Source organism: Theropithecus gelada, chromosome 19 (assembly GCF_003255815.1).
Source record: "Theropithecus gelada isolate Dixy chromosome 19, Tgel_1.0, whole genome shotgun sequence".
Lineage (NCBI taxonomy): Eukaryota > Metazoa > Chordata > Mammalia > Primates > Cercopithecidae > Theropithecus > Theropithecus gelada.
In genome coordinates, this window is record NC_037687.1 from 2,171,707 (window position 1) to 2,194,389 (window position 22,683).

The following is a 22,683-nucleotide window of genomic DNA, read 5'->3' on the forward strand; positions in this document are numbered from 1 at the left end:
CAGGCGCAGGCGGAGGGAGCGATAACGTCTCCCGAAGAATGTCAGCCGCCCCTCGCGAAAGTTAGCCCAGCGCGGCCGCAGCGGACCAAGGGTTCGTTGGGGGCGTTGTGCGCACGCGGGGTTTGCCTTCCAGGCCGGGCGTTCAGCCCCGCCCCCTCCAGCCCTTTCCCTCGCGCCTCCTGACCCTCTGGCTTGCGCCGCTGGGCGGGCCGGGCATGCGCACACCCGAGGGCCCGCCCCATTTGCCCCGGAAGTGCTTTCTTTGACCGCGACGCGCGTGCGCCGAACGAAGTCGTGGCGGTGGCGGATCGAGGAGGAGATAACGCGGCCTCAGGCTCTGGTGAGGAGTGGAGCCGGTTGAGGGTGGCGGCCGACTCGGACCGGGGGTTCCCTGGGGAAGAGCGGACGTAGGAGAGAGGAGCTTGCGACAGGCCGCAGGCCGAGGGGCGGGCGGCGGCGTCGCTCCCCTCCCTCCTCCCGTGAGCGTCCGGCCTTGTGCATCCTGTAGGTCCCGCGCTGGGCGGGCCCGCTCGGAACTCTATTTCCAAACTCCTGTTGGGAGGCCGCGCGCGGGGGCTCACGCCTGTAATCTCACCGCTCAGGGAGGGGTTGGCGGGTGGATCGCTTGAGGCCAGGAGTTCGAGACCAGGCTGGACAACACAGCGAGACCGCATCTCTACAAAAAAATTTTAAAAATTAGCCAGGAGTGGTTGTTGTACCTGTAGCCCCAGCTACTCGAGAGGATCGCTTGATCCCGGAATGTCGAGGCTGCAGTGAGCCATGATCGCAATTGCAGTCCAGCCTGGGCAACAGAGCAAGACCCTGTTTCACAAAATGAAAAAGAAACAACTAAGACTCGTTGGGATCAGATCGGGATCGCGGCTGAAATGGTTTGGGCCTCCTTCCTTGTAACCGAGAACGCTTCTGCATGCTAATCTATACCTGTGAGTTCACTGGGGCTCTGTGATATAACTCCTGTAAGCCTCATTCCCCTTAAAACGGGAGTGACAGCTTCAGCACCATGCCAAAGGGGACCAGAAAACGTTAGCTGGCCCCATTTTGCAGGTGCACATGGCTGTGACCGTTGTTCGTGTGTATCCTTGGAGAACACCAAACAGCCAGGGGGAGCTTTGGAAAAGAGGTTGTTTGCTGGGTTTAACGAGAGAACGGTGTTGCCACCAAAAACTAATTCCTTCCCGCTGGTCCAGCGCCAGGTCCCGGAGGCCACCTTTCCTCAATTCTTAAGCTCATTTCCCCTGGTCGTCGTCGGTTTTTTGTCTCTCTATTTGTTTGTTTTGAGACAGTGTCTTGCTCTGTCACCCAGGCTGGAGTGAGTGCAGTGGTGCCATCACAGCTTACTGCAGCCTCGAACTCCCATGCTCAAGCCGTCCTCCTGCCTCAACCTCCCAAGTCGCTGGGACCACAGGTGCTCACCACCATGCCCGGCTAATTTTTGTATTTTTTGTAGAGACGGAGTTTGGCCATGTTGCCCAGGCTGGTCTCGAACTCTTGACCTCAGGTGATCCACCCCACCCCCCCACCCCCCCACAGCCTCCCAAAGTGGTAGGATTACAGGCATTAGCCACTACACCCGGCTCTTTTTTCTATTTTTTTGTAGAGATGGGGTTTTTCCACTCTGTTCCCTGATCTTTACCTTAGTAAATAACATACTTCTTCCTGGATTTATCAATTTGTAGACATCATCTGCTGATTTCCTGTCACGGCTGTTGAGATTTTCTCCCTCCTATCCACCCACTGCACCTTCGCCTTCCATATCCCGAATGAGTTTCTGTCGTGAGCACAGTTGGTCATTGGTTGTATTTTTTAAATAAGATGCAAAATGTTGTTGGCTGCTCAGGGCCGGGCGCAGTGGCTCACGCTTATAATCCCAGCACTTTGGGAGGCCAAGGCAGATGGATCACGAGGTCAGGAGATTGAGACCACCCTGGCTAACATGGTGAAACCCTGTCTCTACTAAAAATACAAAAATTCAGCCAGGTGTGGTGGTGGGCACCTGTAGTCCCAGCTACTCGGGAGGCTGAGGCAGGAGAATGGCGTGAACCCGGGAGGCGGAGCTTGCAGTGAGCTGAGATCACGCCACTGCACTCCAGCTTGGGAGACACAGCGAGATTCCATCTCAAAAAAATATATATATACATATATACACACACACACACACACACACACGTACATGTATATATATTTAGTTGGCTGCTAAAACAAGTAATGTGTTCAACTGGGCTTTTGTTGTAGCATTCTATTTTCCCTTAAAGCTAATTAACTTTGTTTTTACCATTAGCCTTTCTTTTCCCTACTGTTTGTTTATTTCCCCACAAAGCTCCAGCATCTCACACCTATCAGTTGTGTTTGCACAGGTTTAAATGAATTGATCTCCCCCTCCCCACTGCCCTCCAAGACCCCCGTGTCCTCCTCCTCCGAATGAGACTGATTGTGCTCTGCCTGGGTGGAGCTGGTGTCCCAAACCTTCCTGTCCTTGCTGCCCTGTGCTGACCTCTGTTCCCAGTGTGGCCATCTTTTCCTCTTCCTGCTGTCAGAGCAGAACTGCTGGGAGCTTTGGAAGAAATAGATGATTTTTTTCGGGGATGGGGGAAGTCCTTGATTGCCTGAAAATGAGTTTATTTACCCTCGTAGTTAGAAGTTTGGTGGGGTATAAAAATTTAGATTGAAAATCCATATTTGTAGGCCGGGTGCGGTGTCTCACACCTGTAATCCCAGCACTTTGGGAGGCCGAGGCGGGTGGATCACCTGAGTTTGGGAGTTTGAGACCAGCCTGGCCAACCCGGCGAAACCCCATCTCTATTAAAAGTATAAAAATTAGCCCGGCGTGTTGGCAGGCGCCTGTAAGCTCAGCTACTCAGGAGGCTGAGGCAGGAGAATCGCTTGAACCTGGGAGGTGGAGTGTGCAGTGAGCCAAGATCGAGCTACGGCCTGGGCGACAGAGCAGGAATCCATCTCAGAAAAAAAAAAAAAAAGGAAAAGAGAGAAAAAAACATCTGTGTTTGCTCAGAACCGTGAAAGCGTTGTTTTCAGTGCCTTTCTCGGAAGATCAGTTCCTGTGCTGGTTTCTGATCTTGTCTGCTGAGTTTTCTTTGTCTAGTGGAAGCTGCACATTTTCCTGGGTGGTGTGCGGTGTGAAATTCCCTGGTCTCCCCGTGCCCTGGGGTCTTTTTATTTTCTGATCTTGGTGAGTCCTTGGTATCTGGACAGTTTGGTTCCTTTTAGTCCTGGGTTTTGTTTTTGTTTGAATTTTCTTGTTCTTACGTTATTTCTGTGATCATATTTTTCATGTTTTATTTTGTTGGGTACTTTTTCTGTTCTCATTCTGGAATGCCGTCTGGGTTCTTGCTTTTTCTCCTGTTTTTTCGACTCTTGGCTTTCCTTTATGAAAGATTTGTTTGGCTCAGCTTCCAACTCTGGTATGGAATCTTTTGTTTGGATCATCCCGTCTGTATTGTTCAAGGGCTTTTTGTTTTAATTCAACTTGGTGTCATTCAGCGTCCCGTTCTGGTTTTGTGGTGCAGCGGTTTCCCCCAATAACGAAGGAGGGAGGCAGCAATCTCTTATTGGGATTCCCATCAGTCTCTTTGTTCTCAGATGCGTGTGTTTCTCTTTAAGAACAAAGCGGCCGGCAGCTCTGTGTGAGCGCCACTTCTCATCCAGGAGGCCAACTGCCCAGTGGTCTGGCGAGGAGCGGGGCTTTTCTTTGAGGTGTGGGGACCCCGAATGTTCGTATTTCAGGATTCTTCCTCTTGTGCTGTTTCCCCAGAAAAGACTCCTGTTCTCCCCCTGGGCGGGGGGGCATCTGTGCTGGGCCGCCTGCCGCCTGAGCTGTGCCGAGGAACCGCAGGACTTCCCGCTGCCCAGTCGGCAGGTCGTGATTCGGTCCCCTCTTTTCAGCCTGACGCTGGGCCCCCTTGCTCTGCTGGGCCTGTGTCTCTAACTCCAGAGGTCCTTTTATGCCAGTTCTGCTGGAAATAAAGTTCTGATCTAGTCGAGGGTCGTGGGGGATCAGAGCGTGGGAGCTTCCCCAGGGTGCCGCCATGTTTCAGCTGCTGGGGAGGGACGGTGCGGGTGTTCAGTGCTGCGGTGGCTAGGCTTGGGTTCAGATGGCTTCTGGGTTTTGGATCAGAGTTTTACTTGGTGAGTAGTTGAGTATTGGTCTGGGTTTGGGTTTCTGTGGGCCAGACTCCACAGGTGACAGCTCCCTGTGACAGCTGGAGCTTGTGTCCTGAGCCAGCCACTGGCCGCTGGGGTGTTCTGTCTGGCCAGTTTGAGAAGTAACTAGGCTCGCCCTAGATGGATTTGAACTCTTGGCTTTGTTAGCATTTTGCCATCTAAGTTCCTTTTCCAGGTCCTCCCAGCCATTGGGTCGTTAGAACATTCTGGAAATGTCACTAAAATGTGATGGGAAGTAAGTACATCAGGATAGGTTGGTGGCTCTTGGTGTGGCCACCTGCACTTGTCCTGGCCCCAGAAGCTGCGCTGCCCCTTCCTGCGTGGAGGAGCGAAGCGCAGGTCACTCCTGAGACTGAGCCCTGCTCCTCCCGGGCCCTGGGTCCTCCACAGACCGTCTGCTCTTCTCTCCGCCAGACGCTGCTGGCCATGAGGACACATGGGCGGGCGCTGCGGAGAGTGCAGGCTTGGGAGTAGAGACCAGTGATGGCTCTGCAGAGCTTAGCCTCAGAGTGGGGGCATGGTCCGGGAGAGGCCACGACCGGGGACAAGCAGGGTGTTCGCATGCTGCTGAATTCTTTCATGATGAAAGGAACAGGCTGGCCGGGCGCGGTGGCTCAAGCCTGTAATCCCAGCACTTTGGGAGGCCGAGACGGGCGGATCACAAGGTCAGGAGATCGAGACCATCCTGGCTAACCCGGTGAAACCCCGTCTCTACTAAAAAATACAAAAAACTAGCCGGGCGAGGTGGTGGGCGCCTGTAGTCCCAGCTATGTGGGAGGCTGAGGCAGGAGAATGGCGTGAACCCGGGAGGCGGAGCTTGCAGTGAGCTGAGATCCGGCCACTGCACTCCAGCCTGGGCGACAGAGCGAGACTCCGTCCCAAAAAAAAAAAAAAAAAAAAAAGAAAGGAACAGGCTGTCCTCCTGGGAGAGGGGAGCGCTGATGACTCCCCAAGATCTGTGTGTGGGAGTGCCTCCCAGCACCAGGCCCCCCCGGGTTCTTGGGGTGCATCCGTGAAAGAAGGCCGATTCCCTGCCTTCTTGCATGTTCCCCCCAGCGAGGGCTTGGTTCGGTGCTGAGGTGCGTGGAGGACTGTGGTTTCTGTGAGGTGTGGAGAGGCAAGTGCAGCCGCGGCCTGGTGGGAGGCTGCTCGCTGGGCTCCCCACGCACATCCCCTGATGTGAGTTTCATGTCGCTTGACCAGGAAATGCTTGAATGTCCTCCAGAGAAAAATTAGGCACTTCATGAACCTTTCGGGCAGCACCCACACAATCCCGCCCGCCTGTGCGCCGTCCGGAGACAGAGCCTCCCAGGCAGTTGTAAGCTGGCAGCAGGGACGGTGGGAGTTGGCGTGGCCTGCGGCTGATGGCGCCAGCACGGAGAGGATGCAGTTCTCCCTGGTCCTGAAGAATGCGTGGTCAAGAAGCCGGAGGCAGAGAGGGTTCCTTGGGGCCAGAGGGTGGCGTTCCCAGCAAAGGACAGTCCTTCTGCTGTCACAGTCTCCTTTTTCACAATGGAATGTTCTTTGTTTTGTGAAGGGATGGCGATGGTCACGGTGGTGGTTTCTCGAAGTTTACGTGACAACACGTAAAAATGGGCATCTCTGGGTGGGCTTTTATGATGTCTGAACTTGTGATGGGGCATCTGTGATGCTGCAGTGAGCCGGGAGGTCCGCGTCACCAGTCACCACGCTGGATCATTTTCATCAACTTGCCCAGGGAATAAAAACTGGGTGGGGAGGGATCCTGGGCCCCCATAGATTGAGGGGTGACTTCAGGCCCCACCGCAAGTCAGCAGCACAGCTGGCCTGTCCCTCAGCGTGCCCCTGCACACCTGCGGCCACCGTGGCCTGTCCCTCAGCGTGCCCCTGCACACCTGCCGCCACCGTGGCACATCACTGCAGATGCAGTCGTTCAGATGACACGGCTGTATCAGCTTCGGTTCTGGGGTCAGAGTCCAGGCCACAGGGCTCCATTCCTTCTGGAGGCTCTGGGGGAGAACTCGTTTCCTGCCTTTCCCAGAGTCCAGAGGCACCTGTGTCCCTCGCCTTGGGGCCCCTTCCTCCCCGTTCACAGCCACAGCACAGCCTCTGTGACTCAAGGGGAAGAGTGCCAGGAGATGAGAGGAGGCTGCCTGGAGCTCAGGTTTGCACGGAGCCTGAAAGGGCGCGGGAAACCGTGGCAGGCCTGCATCTGGAAGAGGGTGTTGGGGACTCAGCAGAGCCCTCCTGCGCCACAAGCAGATGTGACCGATCTCCCGGATGTTACCCAGTCAGGACACAAAGATCAGTGTCCTCACCTCCCAATAAGTTTACAGCGAACCCAAGAGATAGAATTAGGCTGGGGACAAGTAAGCCAACCAGAGAGGGAGTTCAGAGGAAGGCTTGAACACTGGGGGCTTAGGCAGTCCGGGAAGGCTCCCTGGTGGTGGTGACTCATTTGTGAGAATTTGGCCTTGTCTTCCCTTTATGCCTTCTCTGGGCTCCCCGCTCCATTTCAGGTCTCCAGGCCTTGGCACTCTGGGCTGGAGTGGCTTCCTCTCCATCCCTCACATACGCTCATTTGGAGACAGGCTCCAGCTTCCTCGTGTCTGTGCCTGTCCACAGTGGCCCTCGGCCTCCTGGAAGAGACTGGGTGCACTTTGGGGTGGCCCCCTCAGGGCTGGTTAGACCCTGGCTCTGGGAGTGCAGGGTGAGGGTCTGTCACAGGCTCCAGCCTGGTGGCCTGGCCCAGGGAGGTCCCAGCAGCAGCCCCGAGTTCTGAGCCATCCTTCTCACTCTCCTCTTGGCCTCCACAGGTGTCTCCCCGTCTGCTAAAGCCCCAAGGCCGTCACCATGGACTTCCAGCATCGCCCTGGGGGCAAGACCGGGAGCGGGGGCGTGGCCTCCTCCTCCGAGAGCAACCGTGACCGCAGGGAGCGCCTCCGGCAGCTGGCCCTAGAGACCATCGACATCAACAAGGTGGGCCAGCCACCGTGCAGCCGCCTGTGGCGGGGGCTCGGCTTTCCAGGACAGCCCTGGAGAAGGTGCCAGAGGCTCTTCCTGGGCCTCCACCCAGCCTGGGCGGTGTAGCCCCGTGTCCAGATGCTCCCCTGTTGCCCCGAGCAGCCACAGCTCCCATCTGTCCACCTTAGAGAGCAGACCCTCTGTGGCTCTGAGCCCCGTGTGAGAATGTTTTGTTCTGTCCAAAACCTTCTGTTTCGCATCATTTAATTTTCTGGGAGTGGGGAGAGCTTATGTCAGTCCAGCCAGATGTGGTGAAGGGCAGCCTTTGATTTTAGCTTGTGCAGGGGCGGGGATGAGCCGGGTCCCCTCAGCACCGTGGACATCGGGACTGGAGCACTCTCTGTGTACCCTGACACGCCCCACGGACCTGGCCTATGACGAGGGCTCTGTCACTGTCCCTGTCTTCCAGATGAGGTCACGGGTGGAGGGGTGCCCCAGCCACAGATGGTGGAGTTAGCCTTTGAACTCCAGTGTCTGAGACAAGAGGCGTGCGCCTGGCTGCCCCGGCTTAAGGCCTGGAGATGGGCGGGTCTCTGGGCCTTCAGTGTAGCCCATTTGCTTTTCTTGTGCCTGTGTCTGCCTTGTGGCGACCACTGGCGTGGTGGCGTGGGCAGCGGACAGCTCCCTGCATTGGGAGTGACCAGGAGTGCTGTGCTGACTCTGCCTCCCTCTGACTCAGAACCACCAGGAAGGTGGTGCGGGGGGCTCCCTGGAAACCCCCGCTGCTCAGAGCCTGGGCCACAGCCCCAGGCGGTGACACCTGTGCTCACAAAGGCCTCCCGCCGGATACCCCGTTTTCAGAAACGCTTGACACCGTCAGGGACAGCCATGCCTGTACAGAAAGGGGATCCTGCGTCTGAGGGCCCTGACCGCAGCAGGCCTCGATCTGTCTAACGGGCGCCTGTTCTTCCCCTCCAGGACCCGTACTTCATGAAGAACCACCTGGGCTCCTATGAATGCAAGCTGTGCCTGACGCTTCACAACAATGAGGTGCGGCCTCTGCCCGGCTCCGGGCAGCTCGCGGCGGGCTGAGTGGCTGACGTCAGGGGGACCTGCCTGTGTCTGTCTGCCCGGCCCGAGTCATGTGTGTTTCCTTTCCACTCCAGGGGAGCTACCTGGCACATACCCAGGGGAAGAAGCACCAGACCAACCTGTGAGTACCCCGTGCCCCTTTGATGCCTGGTGCTCCAGCAGCTGTCGGCTCAAGTCTCTGTGAGCCTCACGGGCCACTGCTCCACGGCCGGGAAGCCAGCCTGGCCTGGGCCTCCCTGGGCGCTGGAGTACAGTTTCTGGGGAGCATTAGAGAACAGAGGCGTGGATGGCTGAGGCGGGCAGATCACTTGAGGTCAGGAGTTCGAGACCAGCCTGGCCAACATTGTGAAACTCCATCTTGTGCCGGGCGCGGTGGCTCAAGCCTGTAGTCCCAGCACTTTGGGAGGCCGAGACGGGCGGATCACGAGGTCAGGAGATCGAGACCATCCTGGCTAACACGGTGAAACCCCGTCTCTACTAAAAAATACAAAAAACTAGCCGGGTGAGGTGGTGGGCGCCTGTAGTCCCAGCTACTCGGGAGGCTGAGGCAGGAGAATGGTGTGAACCCGGGAGGCGGAGCTTGCAGTGAGCTGAGATCCGGCCACTGCACTCCAGCCTGGGTGACAGAGCGAGACTCCGTCTCAAAAGAAAAAAAAAGAAAAAAAGAAACTCCATCTTTACTAAAAATATAAAAATTAGGCTGGGCATGGTGACGCACACCTGTAATCACAGCTACTATGGAGGCTGAGGCAGGAGAATCTTGAATCTGGGAGGCAGAGGTTGCAATGAACCGAGATGGTGCCACTGCACTCCAGCCTGGGTGACAGAGCGAGACTCAGTCTTATTTAAAAAAAAAAAAAAGAAGAAAGGCTGAGCGCAGTGGCTCACGCCTATAATCCCAGCACTTTGGGAGACCAAGGCGGGCAGATCACCTGAGGTCAGGAGGGCAAGACCAGCCTGACCAACATGGAGAAACCCCATCTCTACTAAAAATACAAAAAAATTAGTCGGGCATGGTGGTGGATGCGTGTAATCTCAGCTACTGGAGAGGCTGAGGCAGGAGAATCGCTTGAACCTGGGAGGTGGAGGTTGCGGTGAGCCAAGATCACGCCACTGCACTCCAGCCTGGGCCACAAGAGCAAAACTCGGTCTCAAAAAAAAAAAAAAAGCAGAGGCATGGAGTTGTTGGTAGGACCCCAGCCAGGGACAGTGAGGAGCATGACAGGAAGAGAACGTGCCTGTCCTATCCCTGTTCTCAGCCAAACCCCAGGGCCCCTCCCAGGCCCCTGGCCCTCCTCATCCCTCAGTTTGTAGTGAGCTCCAAGGTCAGGGGGCCCGTGGCCTTGGTGCCTGTGTGTGGAGGGGCCCCAGCACCACGTCCATCCTGCCTGCAGGGCCCGGCGAGCCGCCAAGGAGGCCAAGGAGGCCCCTGCCCAGCCCGCACCTGAGAAGGTCAAGGTGGAGGTGAAGAAGTTTGTGAAGATCGGCCGCCCAGGCTACAAAGGTGAGTGCCCGGAGCGGCGCTGGCCACAGCCGCTGCTGCTGCATGAATAGGTTCTTTGGGCTCCAGTGCAGGAGGTGCAGCCCTAAGACCCTCATTCCTGAGCCGCTGTTTTCTGGCCTTGGTGGCCATCCCTCACCCACCTGCAGCCTCTGGCGTTGTGTCTGGGAGCTGTCAGGCTGAGCCCGATAAGCACCCGTCTCACCCAGCGGCCCCTTTCCCAGCTGAGCCACAGTCTGTGCCCTCCTGTCCGAGTGTTGTGGAAGCTTCTGGGGAGTCTTGCCAAGCAAAAGAGTGGAAGTGGAGGTGTGGTGAGCCCTGGCACATTCCTCCGGTTAACCTTGAAGCCTCTGAAGGAGGACAGGAAGAAGCGGCTGTTAGAGGCGGCTTCTCCGGGACCCTCAGCAGTGGGAATGGCAGGAGGTGACCTGGTTCAGAAAGCCAGGGAAGCGGCCAGGGTAGAAGAGACAGACCTTGTGTCTGTAGCGTCAGGAAGGCGGGCACGCTACCCAGCAAGTGTTTTTTTTTTTTTTTTTTTTTTTTTTTGAGAGAGAGTCTCGCTCTGTTGCCCAGGCTGGAGTGCAGTGGCGTGATCTCCACTCACTGCAAGCTCCGCCTCCCGGGTTCACACCATTCTCCTGCCTCAGCCTCCCGTGTAGCTGGGACTACAGGCGCCCGCCACCGCGCCCAGTTAATTTTTGTATTTTTAGTAGAGACGGCGTTTCACCATGTTAGTCAGGATGGTCTCGATCTCCTGACCTCGTGATCCGCCTGTCTCGGCCTCCCACAGTGTTGGGATTACAGGCGTGAGCCACCGCGCCCGGCCCCAGCAAATGTGCTTTACGGAAGATGGGGACAGCCTGTGTGCCTGGCCTCCAGACAGGAGCCTGCAGGGCACAGGCCCCGGGGCAGGTGCACTGGGTGGACGAGGGTGGCTAGAGCGGCAGACTCCTGGTGGGGAGGCCCTGACAGGTCCTGAGCTTGGGCTCAGGGCAGTGAGGAGGTGGAGGGCTTGTGAGTGTGCGTGCCTGAGGCTGCTTGGAGAGTGGCCAGGCCGTAGGCGGCCCAGCAGCCATTCTCGGGGTCCAGGCTGCTGAGCTCTGGTGGGAAAGGCATCCTCTCCCGCTCACCCTATAGATGGTGTTGGCCCTGTTCAGGCGGCCCCACTCTAATCCCAGAGCCAGGGTGCCAAGGGCCGCTCCCTACCCAGTGGCCCCGACTCCTGCTGGATAGTGTCCCAGCACCCTGGGTGAAGGGCTCTGGGGATTAGGACAAAGGAGTACCACCCTCGGTCCCTGCCCGAGTGACTCCGCAGGTAGCTCAGCCCTGGCGCACCTGTGCCTTCACCTATACCAGAGTCCCAGAGCCTGGGCGGAGATTGGTGGTTGCCTGGAGCCACAGGGCCTCCCCTGGTGTCTCGCCCTCGTTCAGTGGGTGGCATTAGCCTGCCCCAGGTCCCTCAGCTTTGGGGAGGACAAGCAGCCGGGACCTGAGAGCTTTCTGTGTTGCAGTGACCAAGCAGAGGGACTCGGAGATGGGCCAGCAGAGCCTCCTCTTCCAGGTGAGATCAGGGGCTTGGGTGTGGGGGGCGGCCGAAGGCACCTGAAAGGTGGCGTTGCAACCCGGCTGTGTCCCCACAGATCGACTACCCTGAGATCGCCGAGGGCATCATGCCACGCCACCGCTTCATGTCTGCGTACGAGCAGAGGATTGAGCCTCCGGACCGGCGCTGGCAGTACCTGCTCATGGCCGCTGAGCCCTATGAGACCATCGCCTTCAAGGTAGCATGGCTGTGGGGTCCCCTGGGCCCCCGGGCCCCCTGAGATGTGCGAGCCAGAAGGATCTGCACAGGCTGGGCAGAGCGCCCCTCCTATCAGGCTGTGGGGTCCCCTGGGATCCCCGAGACGGAGCCAGAAGGGTCTGTGCAGGCCGGGCAGGGCGCCCCTCCCATTGGGCTTTGCAGGAGGGGGCCTGCTTGGGCTCCACTGTGCCCATGGAGAAGGGAGGCTGGCAGGGCTGACCGCTGGGCCTGTGAGGCCTTCGCCAAGTGACCTCACTTCTTGGTCCAGGCTGCTGGAGGGCTTCCCACAGCCTGTGCCCACGCCTGGACAAAGCAGCCATCAGGGAACAATATAAACGGCGCCTGTCCAGGGCGGGGGCCAGCGTGTGCTAGCGTTGAGGCCGGGTCTGTGTCACTCCAGAACTGAACCCTGTGCCCATCGAAAGTCTTACCAGGCCGGGGCCTTCTCTTGGGCTCCCAGGGTGGAGTCCGGGCCGGGGAGGCTAACGCCTCAGGCTCCCTGCCTGATGGCTACCCTGAGGTCACAGGGACCAGGAGCCCTCTCTGTCCCCCGCCCTCCCAGGTGCCGAGCAGAGAGATTGACAAGGCGGAGGGCAAGTTCTGGACACACTGGAACCGGGAGACCAAGCAGGTGAGTGGCTAGCCCTGAGCGTGGCTCCTTCCTGCCCAGCCCTGGTGGCCCTAGCCCCGCCCGTGCCTGCTGAACCTTTCTCCGTCTCTCTAGTTCTTCCTCCAGTTCCACTTTAAGATGGAGAAGCCCCCGGCTCCGCCCAGCCTCCCTGCCGGCCCCCCTGGGGTGAAGCGGCCTCCACCCCCGCTGATGAATGGTCTGCCCCCTCGGCCACCGCTGCCCGAGTCTTTGCCACCACCACCGCCAGGAGGCCTACCTCTGCCACCCATGCCCCCCACGGGGCCTGCGCCCTCAGGGCCCCCGGGACCACCCCAGCTACCCCCGCCAGCTCCAGGGGTCCACCCCCCGGCCCCAGTGGTGCATCCCCCCACATCTGGCGTCCATCCCCCAGCTCCTGGGGTCCATCCCCCAGCTCCTGGCGTCCATCCCCCAGCCCCTGGGGTCCACCCACCAACCTCTGGGGTCCACCCCCCGGCTCCCGGAGTCCACCCTCCAGCCCCCGGGGTTCACCCTCCAGCCCCCGGGGTTCACCCACCAGCCCCTGGAGTCCACCCACCAGCCCCTGGGGTTCACCCACCAGCCCCGGGGGTCCATCCTCCCCCATCAGCGGGGGTTCACCCCCAGGCCCCAGGGGTACACCCAGCAGCCCCTGCTGTTCACCCTCAGGCCCCGGGGGTGCACCCACCAGCCCCAGGGATGCACCCTCAGGCCCCGGGAGTCCACCCCCAACCTCCCGGGGTCCATCCATCAGCTCCTGGGGTCCACCCTCAGCCTCCTGGAGTTCACCCCTCAAATCCTGGGGTACACCCCCCAACTCCCATGCCCCCAATGCTGAGGCCCCCACTCCCCTCCGAAGGCCCAGGGAACATACCTCCCCCTCCCCCAACCAACTGAGAAGCTGCTCCCTCCCCCAGCAAGCTCAGCGCCAGGTGCTCCTGCCTTTTGCCATCGAGAGAAGGCTGCTCTTTTGTACTGCCCCCTGCTCATTAAACAGCCTTCCCCAGCCCCGAGTGCACTGATGTCTGCAGCGCCGCCCTCCCTTGTCAGTGCTGTGTGGGAGTGCCAGGCACAGCACCATCCCTGAGTTTGCGCCGACTGGGGAGGGCCTGGGGCCTGCCAGGAGACACCTGTGGGAGGCCTGAGAGACAGCTGTACCTTGGAGGTGGCCTGGTGGAGGACAGACTCCACCAGCCAGCTAGGAGGGGGTCTGGGGTCCTGTCCTGGGGAGGGAAGAGCAGACTCTCGTGATATCCTTGGGGTCTCCAGATAGCCCACCAGGGGTTGGGAGGGTGAGCAGGGACAGGGCGCCCCCACTGACTTGGGACCCTCCTCCTCCAGGCCCACCCCTTAGTACCCAGGACATCTGGGTCCCCCGCCCCCAGCGCTGTCTAGTCTGGCTGCTTGGCCATCACTCCCAGCCTGGTTCCCACTCCTGTGCCTTCTGGGGACGGGCCCTCAAGGACAGCATGTTGACAAATCAGGCCCAGCTCTATCGCTGTGGGGAGGGAGATAGGCTGCTGGCGACAGAAAGGGCTCTTTGAGAAGGCCACTCTGCCTGGAGTGGGGGCGCCGGGCACTGTCCCCCAAGGTCGCAGCAGAGGAGATAGGGGCCTGTCCTTTACAAACACCCCACCTTCCACTCGGCTTCCACAAGGCGGGCAGCCCAGCCCCTGGCAGCACCCATGACGCGGGACCTGCCTCTCACCAGCCTGACCCTGGTGCTGTCCACCCTGGGGGCTCTGCTGGGGACTGAGGCCCTCAGAGCAGAAGAACCAGCTGTGGGCACCGGTGGCCTCATCTTCCAAGAAGACCTGGATTGGCCGCCAGGCAGCCCACAAGAGCCTCTGTGCCTGGTGGCACTGGGTGGGGACAGCAATGGCAGCGGCACCCCCCTGCAGGTCATGGGGGTTCTGAGCGCCTATGAGCGGGCCTTCCTGGGGGCCGTGCAGCGGTCCCGCTGGGGCCCCCGAGACCTGGCCACCTTTGGGGTATGCACCCCCAGTGACAGGCAGGCTGCCTTGCCCTCTCTACAGCGGCTGGGGGCCTGGCTGCGGGACCCTGGGGGGCAGCGCCTGGTGGTCCTGCACCTGGAGGAAGGTACGTGGGGCCCAGCCCCGAGCTTGGCACCGCCGGCCTCCTTCAGGTGGGCCAGGTCCTCCTAGGGAAGATCAGGGGCTGGCAGAGCCCACACCCTGGGCAGGGAGGCTGTGGTCTTGTTCTGGGACTGGGTTGTGGGTCCATGGCCTGGAAGGTGGGCACCACGCTCTGTCCTGTCCCTGAAGCCCAGCTCTCAGACCAGCCCCTGCCGAAGCGGCAGGGAGAGAGCTGCTGTCTTCTCGCCACCCGTGAAGAAACCACCCTGTGGCTCGGGGCCAGTGGAACCCTCCTCCCCACCGCCCCACACCTGGCCAGCCTGTTCTCGGGGCCACTGGCCTGAGAGACTCCCTGCGGGGAAGGGGCTTCATCAGGCGCCCTAACCCAGAGACCCCAGGGCGGCAGCCCCACCCACAGCCTCGGACGCAGCCTCTGCCTGCCCGGGCAGTCACCGCTCCCTGGCTGCAGGCAGGCAGTGAAGAGGGACACTTCTTCCCCCGCTCGAGGCCCCCTGCACAGTGGCCAGAGCAGCAGGGACGGATCCCAAAGACTCCCAGGGGAGTGTGGGACGGACCTGGCCTTCAATGGCTCAGGCGTCCCCTGCTGTCCTGGCTGCAGTGACCTGGGAGCCCACACCTTCGCTGAGGTTCCAGGAGCCCCCGCATGGAGTAGCCGACCCCCCGGAGCTGGCGCTGCTGGTGCTGTACCCTGGGCCTGGGCCTGGCCCTGAGGTCACTGTGACGAGGGCTGGGCTGCTGGGTGCCCAGGTACCAGGGAGTTGCATGGGGCATTGCCTGGGCCGCGGCAGGGGCATGGATTTGTTGCAGGGTCTGCGGTACTGAGAGAAGCGTAGAACCAGTGGCAATGGGAGGAAGGGCACCGGTAGAGCAGGGCTGGCTAAGCCTCCAGCCGGGCTGAGCCCTGGTCTCCACAGAGCCTCTGCCCGTCACGGGACACTCGCTACCTGGCGTTGGCGGTGGACCGCCCTGCGGGGGCCTGGCGCGGCTCCGGGCTGGCCTTGACCCTGCAGCCCCGCGGAGAGGGTAGGTGTGCGTGGAGAGGGACCGGGTGCCGGGTCGACTGCCCTCAGCCCCCAGCCCCTGAGCCAACCCCGCGCCCACCCACCGCAGGCTCCCTCCTGAGTACGGCCCAGCTGCAGGCACTGCTGTTCGGCGACGACCACCGCTGCTTCACGCGGATGACCCCGGCCCTGCTCCTGCTGCCGCGGTCTGAGCCCGCGCCGCTGCCCGTGCAAGGCCAGCTGGACACCGTGCCCTTCCCGCAGCCCAGGTGCGTGCAGGCCCGGGGGCATGGGGCAGGAGCAGGCGGGGGCGGCGTGGCCTCGCGCCCGCTCTCAACTCCCCTAACTGCGGGTTCCAGGCCATCCGCCGAGCTCGAGGAGTCGCCGCCCAGTGCAGACCCCTTCCTGGAGACGCTCACGCGCCTGGTGCGGGCGTTGCGGGGCCACCCGGCCCGGGCCTCCGCGCCCCGCCTGGCCCTGGACCCCGACGCGCTGGCCGGCTTCCCGCAGGGCCTGGTCAACCTGTCGGACCCCGCGGCGCTGGAGCGCCTGCTAGACGGCGAGGAGCCGCTGTTGCTGCTGCGGCCCACCGCGGCCACCACCGGGGACCCCGCGCCCCTGCACGACCCCACGTCGGCGCCGTGGGCGACTGCCCTGGCGCACCGCGTGGCTGCCGAGCTGCAAGCAGCGGCTGCCGAGCTGAGCAGCCTCCCGGGTCTGCCTCCAGCCGCAGCCCCGCTGCTGGCACGCCTGCTCGCGCTCTGCCCAGGCGGCCCCGGCGGCCCCGGCGATCCCCTGCGAGCTCTGCTGCTTCTGAAAGCGCTGCAGGGCCTGCGCGCGGAGTGGCGCGGGCGGGATCCACGCGGGCCGGGGCGGGCACAGCGCAGCGCAGGGGCCACCGCCGCCGACGGGCCGTGCGCGCTGCGCGAGCTCAGCGTAGACCTCCGCGCCGAGCGCTCCGTACTCATCCCGGAGACCTACCAGGCCAACAATTGCCAGGGCGTGTGCGGCTGGCCGCAGTCCGACCGCAACCCGCGCTACGGCAACCACGTGGTGCTGCTGCTGAAGATGCAGGCCCGTGGGGCCGCCCTGGCGCGCCCCCCCTGCTGCGTGCCCACCGCCTACGCGGGCAAGCTGCTCATCAGCCTGTCGGAGGAGCGCATCAGCGCGCACCACGTGCCCAACATGGTGGCCACCGAGTGTGGCTGCCGGTGACCCCTGCGCCTCTCAGACTCCTGCCCCGAGGGGCCGGACGTGCCCCAGCTCGCGCCCCTTCCCATATTTATTCGGACCCCAAGTATCGCCCCAATAAAGACCAGCAAGCAACCGAGTGGGGTGTCCGTGCGTGTTAGAGGGGCCGCCCGTCTCTCCTTGCGCACGGCCTGGGTCCACCCTGTAGCGCTCGCTGTCTTTCCCCTGCCTGAAGCGCCCCGCGACGGTCGTTCAGGCCCCGGCTCGTTGCCGGGTCCAGGCGTAAAGAAGCAGATGACTCTGCGGCCGCAGCCCTCGCTTTATTTCGCCGGAGTGGCGGGTTGTGGAGAAGGGGTCCCTGGACTCGGGCGCGGGCCGGCTTAGTCCCGCCCCTTGCCTGCGCGGAGCTTCTGGCGACTCCCAGGCCGCTCCTCCTCGTCCGGACGCCTCGGGGAGACCCAGGCCTGCCTCTTCCTGGGCTCGGCGTCCTTGGAGTCCCGTGCCCACGGCCGATGGCCCCCTTCGCGTGACTCCCAGCGCCGAGGCAGGGCTTCCCGGGGCTCCCTGGCGGCCCGTGGCCTCTCCTCCTTCCGCGGCCTCTCTTTCTTCGGCCTCTCCTCCTTCCGCGGCTTCTCCTTCCGCGGTTTCCCCTCTCTCCGAGGCCTCTCCTTGGGTCCCCGGTCTGCGAGGGGCGCACGGTCCTTCCCGGCGGCCTCTCCGGTGGCCTCGCCAGGCTCCTCTTCGTCCTTCTCTGCAGCCTCCCGACTCCCGGGAATCTTGGGTCTGATCTCTGCCTCGGTGCGGGGCGCAGGCAGCGCTGATGGGGGCGCCTGGGCCTCGAACTTAGGCTGCAAGACAGAGAGTGGGGTCCTGGGGTAAGCGCCCACCTTGCCCCCGGCCCGGGCTCCTTCTTTCCCTGGGGATGAAGGCCCCACTGCCCGCGGTCACTGGAAGGAAGCGCTTACCAGGGGCGACGATGGCTCCCTCGGGGCTGAGCTTGGCGGGACCCAGGGCTCGGGCGCACGCGCTTGGACTGCTGCCTCCCCAGCCACGGCGTCTGCAGCGACAGGGTCGGGACCCGAGTCAGCTGGGTCGACGCATGGACCACACTGTCCATCCGTCCCTCACCCCTAGAGCCCCCCTCCCTGGACAGTTGGAGTGGGGCTCCCGCGGCACGGCTGAGGCTAAGGATGCCCCGAGCCGTGGGAAGGGACTCCGGGACTCCGCTGCTGCGGAGCGCCCCTCCTCCGAACCTCGCTCTTTCAATCCGTCATTCTTCCCCCCGACCACGGGCTGTGGGAGACCCCTAGCAAGGGACGGGTCGCAGGAGTGCCCCCGGGGGGCGCTCACTAGCTGAGCTGTCCCCAGATTGGGCGCAGGAGGAAGGCGGCAGAACGCTGCGCGGGAGGAGGGGTTGCACAAGGTCCATCCGGAAGCCAGAACCTACTCGCGGCGAGGGAAATGGGCCCCGCAAAAGGTCCAGACGGGGTGAGAGGGGCGCGCAAGGCCCATCACTTAAGGGGAGATGTACAAACCAACTTTGGAGGCGTGCAAAACCTAGCCCTGGGAAGGAGGCTCCCAGACCCCACCCTTGCGTCACAGGGCCCTTCCTTGGAGGAATAGGCGCACAGGTGGACCCCAGCCTCGCCCCACCTCTGGGGAGCCCGCGCTCACCGCGGCACAGCTGGAAAGCCGAGCCCAGCAGCGCCACCAGCGAGGCGAGCACCAGGCACTTGTTGAGCGACAGGTCTCCCCAGGGCAGCTCCTGGCTCAGGGCCGGGGGTTGCGGCGGCGGCTGCGCGGGCGGCGCGGTCTGCGCCTTCTTGCGCGCGGGGGCGCTCCGAGGGCCTGCGGGGGCAAGTGCGTGCTGCGCTGTGGCCACTGGCTCTGCGCCGCCCCATTCCCCGGGCACAGGGGGCAAGAGAGAGGCCTGCGCCCTGAACCCGGCTCACCCTGCCTGCCTGTGCGGCCCTGGGCGCAGGTGAACCCAGCCCCGGTGCCCCGCAGCTGCACGGGGATGCCCAGTTTCTGGAAGTTAACTTCCGGGAGCTGAGTGGCTTAGCCGGTATTATCACGCATTAGTAGAGGCTCCCGGCCCGTTGACTCACTGCCTGCCACACTTCGATGCCACTCAACCAGGACACCCCCCAAGATCCAAGGACCCAGCTCCGGGACCTGAGCCTCACACCAGTCCGTTCCCACCCCACACCTCACCCATGCCTCCTGCAAACCCACTCGCTCCAGCTTTCAGCCTCTCCTTCCCCGTTCCTGGGGTCCCCCTGGCGGCAGCCTCTTTTTCCATCTTCTTGGGCCTGGTGTCCACACTGCAGCCTTCAGCCACCGGCTCCTGAGAGTCCTGTGGTTATCATGAGACATTCCACATGTTTCCTTCCAGTGCCAAACCCTTCCCGTGGGCTTTAGACACCTGCCTCCCTTGGTCGGCTTGTCCCCAACTCCCCAGGCGTCCTGGGTTAAAGGCTGAGGGTCCCAGCTACTCACGTGGGGCGGGCTGCCGGAGTCGGCCAGCCTGGGTGTTGCTGTGAGAACAGAGGGAGAGTCAAGGTTGTGGGGACCCCCCAGGCCAATCCCACCCTCTCCCCTGGCCCTGCTGGGTGACGCGCCGGTGACTAACCCCATCTTGTAGATAAGAAAGTAGGCGGAGGCCAGCACAGTGGTTCACACCTGGAATCCCAGCACTTTGGGGAGGCTGAGGTGGGAGGATCACCTGAGCCCAGGAGTTTGAGACCAGCTGGGGCAATACAGTGAGACCCCATCTCTACCCAAAAAAAAAAGAAATTAGCCAGGTATGGTGGCCAGCACCTGTGGCCCCAGCTACTTGGGAGGCTGAGGCACGAGGATCACTTGAACCTGAGAGGTCGAGGCTGCAGTGACCTATGATCATGTCACTGTACTCCAGCATGGAAGACAGAATGAGGCTCGGCCTCAAAAAATAAAAAATAACAATAAAAAAATATAAAAATACAAAGAAAGCAGACAGGCTTGGAGACAGCTTTGCCGGAAGACACAAAGCATTTCAGTGGCAACGCAGGATTGGAACCTAGATCTGTGTAGCCCAGCACCTGTCTTCCTTGGGGCCTCCTTACAGACCCCTGAGGCAGAAATGAGGGCCAGGGGTTGAACCTGGGGAGCACAGTTTAAGCCAGTCCAGTGTGGGAGGCTAAGAAGCTCTGGTCTCTGAAGATGGGCCTCCTGGCTCAAGGGGACCATCAGGGAGGGGCTTCCTCCCGCCAGCACCACAAGGGTACCTGGAGCCCTGTCCTCCTGGGGCTCGGCCAGTGCAGAGTGGTCCTCCAGGGCCTGGCAGCTGCCCAGGCCGCCATCTAGCTCCTCCCAGGCGCTGGTTGCCATGGAGATGACTGGAGCAGCAGCAGGTCCCGGGCCAGGCTGGGAGGGGTGGGGAACAAGGTCTTGCATTTACTGAGTCCCTCATGGGCCTGGGCCTGACCTGGAGGTTCTGTGGACACCAACTAACAGGCCCCGTCCTTCCACCCCCAACCGAGGCTGTGATCTCTGCCTCAAGCACCCCTCACTCGGGAAATTCACACTCATGCCAGGCATGGCCCAGCGCCCACACCAGGCATCTCCCTGACCCTGCATGCCAGCCCTGGGGCCCCTCCCTGTAGCCCAGCCTCGCTGGGGCCCAATATCCATCAGCACAGCAGCCAAGGCTGCTTTGGCCCAGAGAGGGCGGGAGCCCCTGCAGGGCAACACAGCAGTAAGTCCCAGACACACCCCAAACCAAAACTCTTGGCCCCAGTGTCAGCTCATGTTCTCTGAGACCAGGGACTATTTTTATCTGGTGCCCGAGGCCAGCGGGACAGGCTAACAGGTGCCCCAGCCCCTCCCAAGCCTCTGCTATCATGGGGTCTCCCTCTGGGCCACCCTGACCTGCCATTCTGGGCACTTACATCCCGCCGCATGACCCTGTGAGTCTACAGGCTCAGGCCCCAGCAGCAGAACCATCCTGGCTCTGGTTGTGACAGGCCGGGGCAGGGGAGGAGGGTCCCGGGGGCAGTCTTCTGATCCTGACACAGAGTACCCTGCCTTGTCCCACTAACTCTGTTCCCATATGACAGATGAGGAAACTGAGGCTAGAGACAGCGCCATTGGCTGGAGGGCGCAAGGAGCTTCAAGTCAGACCTGGAGCTGTACTCTTCAGGGTCTCCATGGCCTCTGGCTGCTGGGATTAGGGTGTCCCTATATCTAGGCTGAAAAACCACCCAGCCCTGGGGCTCCAAGACCTGGAAGGGGCCTACGCGTGGCCGTGGGGGAGGGGCCCAACAAGCATGGGAGGCTGGTGTGCGGCCCCTGTGTGTGCGTGGGGGGCAGCTCTAGGAACTGGGGACCCTTACGGTCCTCTGCAACACCCTTCCGCATCCCGGGAGCCCACACCTCTGCTCGGGACTCCCCCAGCCTCACTTCCTTACCCCCGAGCCTCACTTACCCGCCAGCCGCTTTGCTGAGCCTTGTGGACAGGATGGAGGATGGGGAGGGTGGCCCCGTGATGGACGGCAGCAGGTGGCTGGAGACCGGGGGTGGGCCAATCAGCAGGCCTGCGGGAGTGAGGTCACAGCCAGGAGTCCTCCACCCTTCCCTGCCATGGCAGCGGGGCAGGGCATTGCTCCTACTCACTCAGCCCTGGCCACTGCCATGCCAGGGAGACACAGCGCCTGCAGCTGGGACTACAGGCGTGCACCACCACACCCGGTTAATTATTTTTTATTTTTTATTTTATTTTATTTTATTTTATTTTTGAGACAGAGTCTCGCTCTGTTGCCCAGGCTGGAGTGCAGTGGCGCCATCTCGGCTCACTGCAAGCGCTGCCTCCCGGGTTCACACCATTCTCCTGCCTCAGCCTCTCGAGTAGCTGGGACTGCAGGCGCCCACCATCGCACCTGGCTAATTTTTTTTTTTTTTTTTTTTTTTTTTTTTTTTTTTTTTTGAGACGGAGTCTCGCGCTGTGTCACCCAGGCTGGAGTGCAGTGGCGCGATCTCGGCTCACTGCAAGCTCCGCCTCCCAGGTTCAGGCCATTCTCCTGCCTCAGCCTCCGAGTAGCTGGGACTACAGGCGCCCGCCACCACGCCCGGCTAGTTTTTTGTATTTTTAGTAGAGACGGGGTTTCACCATGTTAGCCAGGATGGTCTCGATCTCCTGACCTCGTGATCCGCCCGCCTCGGCCTCCCAAAGTGCTGGGATTACAGGCTTGAGCCACCGCGCCCGGCCTAATTTTTTTGTGTGTTTTTAGTAGAGACGGGGTTTCCCCATGTTGCCCAGACTGGTCTCGAACTCCTGGGCTCAAGTGATCCACCCGTCTTGGCCTCCCGAAGTGCTGGGATTACAGGTGTGAACCACCGCGCCCTGTCTCTATGCTTAACTTTTTGAAGAGCCGCTAGTCTCTTTTCCAAAGTGACTGCACTGTTTTACCTGCTCAGGAGCCACACAGGACCGTTCTAACTTCTCCACATCCAACTCATCATTTTCCAGTTTCTTTGTTTGTTTTTTTTATTGCCAGCCTAGTGGGTGTGAACGGCATGATCTCATTGTGGTTTTGATTTGCATTTCCCTGGTCAAAATAAATAGCTTTTTTTTTTTTTTTTTTTTTAAAGACACCCAGTCTCAAGGCCAGGCACGGTGACTCACGCCTGTAATCCCAGCACTTTGGGAGGCCGAGGTGGGTGGATCACGAGGTCAGAAGATCGAGACCATCCTGGCTAACACAGTGAAATCCTGTCTCTACTAAAAATACAAAAAATTAGCCAGGCGTGGTGGCGGGCGCCTGTAGTCCCAGCTACTCGGGTGGCTGAGGCAGGAGAATGGCGTGAACCTGGGAGGCGGAGCTTGCAGTGAGCCGAGATGGTGCCACTGCACTCCAGCCTGGGCGACAAGCGAGACTCCGTCTCAAAAAAAAAAAAAAAAAAAAAAAAAAAAAGACCAGGTCTCCCTATGTTAGCAAGGATAGTCTCAAACCCTTGGCCTCAAGCAATCCTCCTGCCTTGGCCTCCCAAAGTGCTGGGATCACAGGTGTGAGCCACCGTGCCTGACCTCAATAGCATTTTCATCTTCTTATTCTCATAGGGTCTTGCTTTGCATTCCTTTCCTGGAAGGCTCAGCTCTCCCAGAAGCAAAGTCTGGACGCAGGGCTTCTGTGGGCCTTTTTTTTTTCTTTTTCTTTTTTTTTTTTTTTTTTTTT

At 61.0% G+C, this 22,683-nt stretch overlaps 3 protein-coding genes across 4 annotated transcripts; 2 read left to right on the top strand and 1 right to left on the bottom strand.

Annotated features, from left to right (window-relative positions):
• Positions 1-48: 48 nt before the first annotated feature.
• Positions 49-13,192, top strand: SF3A2 (splicing factor 3a subunit 2). Of its 2 annotated transcripts, XM_025366592.1 has the most exons (10): positions 49-340; positions 6,993-7,155; positions 8,119-8,190; positions 8,307-8,353; positions 9,627-9,736; positions 11,245-11,294; positions 11,374-11,514; positions 12,097-12,165; positions 12,259-13,062; positions 13,124-13,170. In XM_025366592.1, exons 2-9 carry the CDS (start codon positions 7,030-7,032, stop codon positions 13,057-13,059), a joined length of 1,416 nt encoding a protein of 471 aa, XP_025222377.1. In that variant the 5' UTR covers positions 49-340; positions 6,993-7,029; the 3' UTR covers positions 13,060-13,062; positions 13,124-13,170. The 2 variants fall into 2 exon arrangements, with proteins under 2 accessions (XP_025222377.1, XP_025222376.1); XM_025366591.1 differs by having other exon boundaries at positions 12,259-13,192.
• Positions 13,193-13,743: 551 nt separating this feature from the next.
• On the top strand, positions 13,744-16,609 carry AMH (anti-Mullerian hormone). The gene is made up of 5 exons (XM_025366590.1): positions 13,744-14,262; positions 14,878-15,026; positions 15,194-15,302; positions 15,390-15,549; positions 15,640-16,609. Exons 1-5 carry the CDS (start codon positions 13,848-13,850, stop codon positions 16,493-16,495), a joined length of 1,689 nt encoding a protein of 562 aa, XP_025222375.1. The 5' UTR covers positions 13,744-13,847; the 3' UTR covers positions 16,496-16,609.
• Positions 16,610-16,776: 167 nt separating this feature from the next.
• Positions 16,777-20,971, bottom strand: JSRP1 (junctional sarcoplasmic reticulum protein 1). Its single transcript, XM_025366593.1, has 7 exons — positions 20,937-20,971; positions 19,738-19,876; positions 18,971-19,008; positions 18,707-18,827; positions 18,146-18,319; positions 17,437-17,528; positions 16,777-17,319 (listed from the first exon to the last, which is right to left on the bottom strand). Exons 2-7 carry the CDS (start codon positions 19,838-19,840, stop codon positions 16,852-16,854), a joined length of 996 nt encoding a protein of 331 aa, XP_025222378.1. The 5' UTR covers positions 19,841-19,876; positions 20,937-20,971; the 3' UTR covers positions 16,777-16,851.
• Between the last annotated feature and the right edge of the window lie 1,712 nt (positions 20,972-22,683).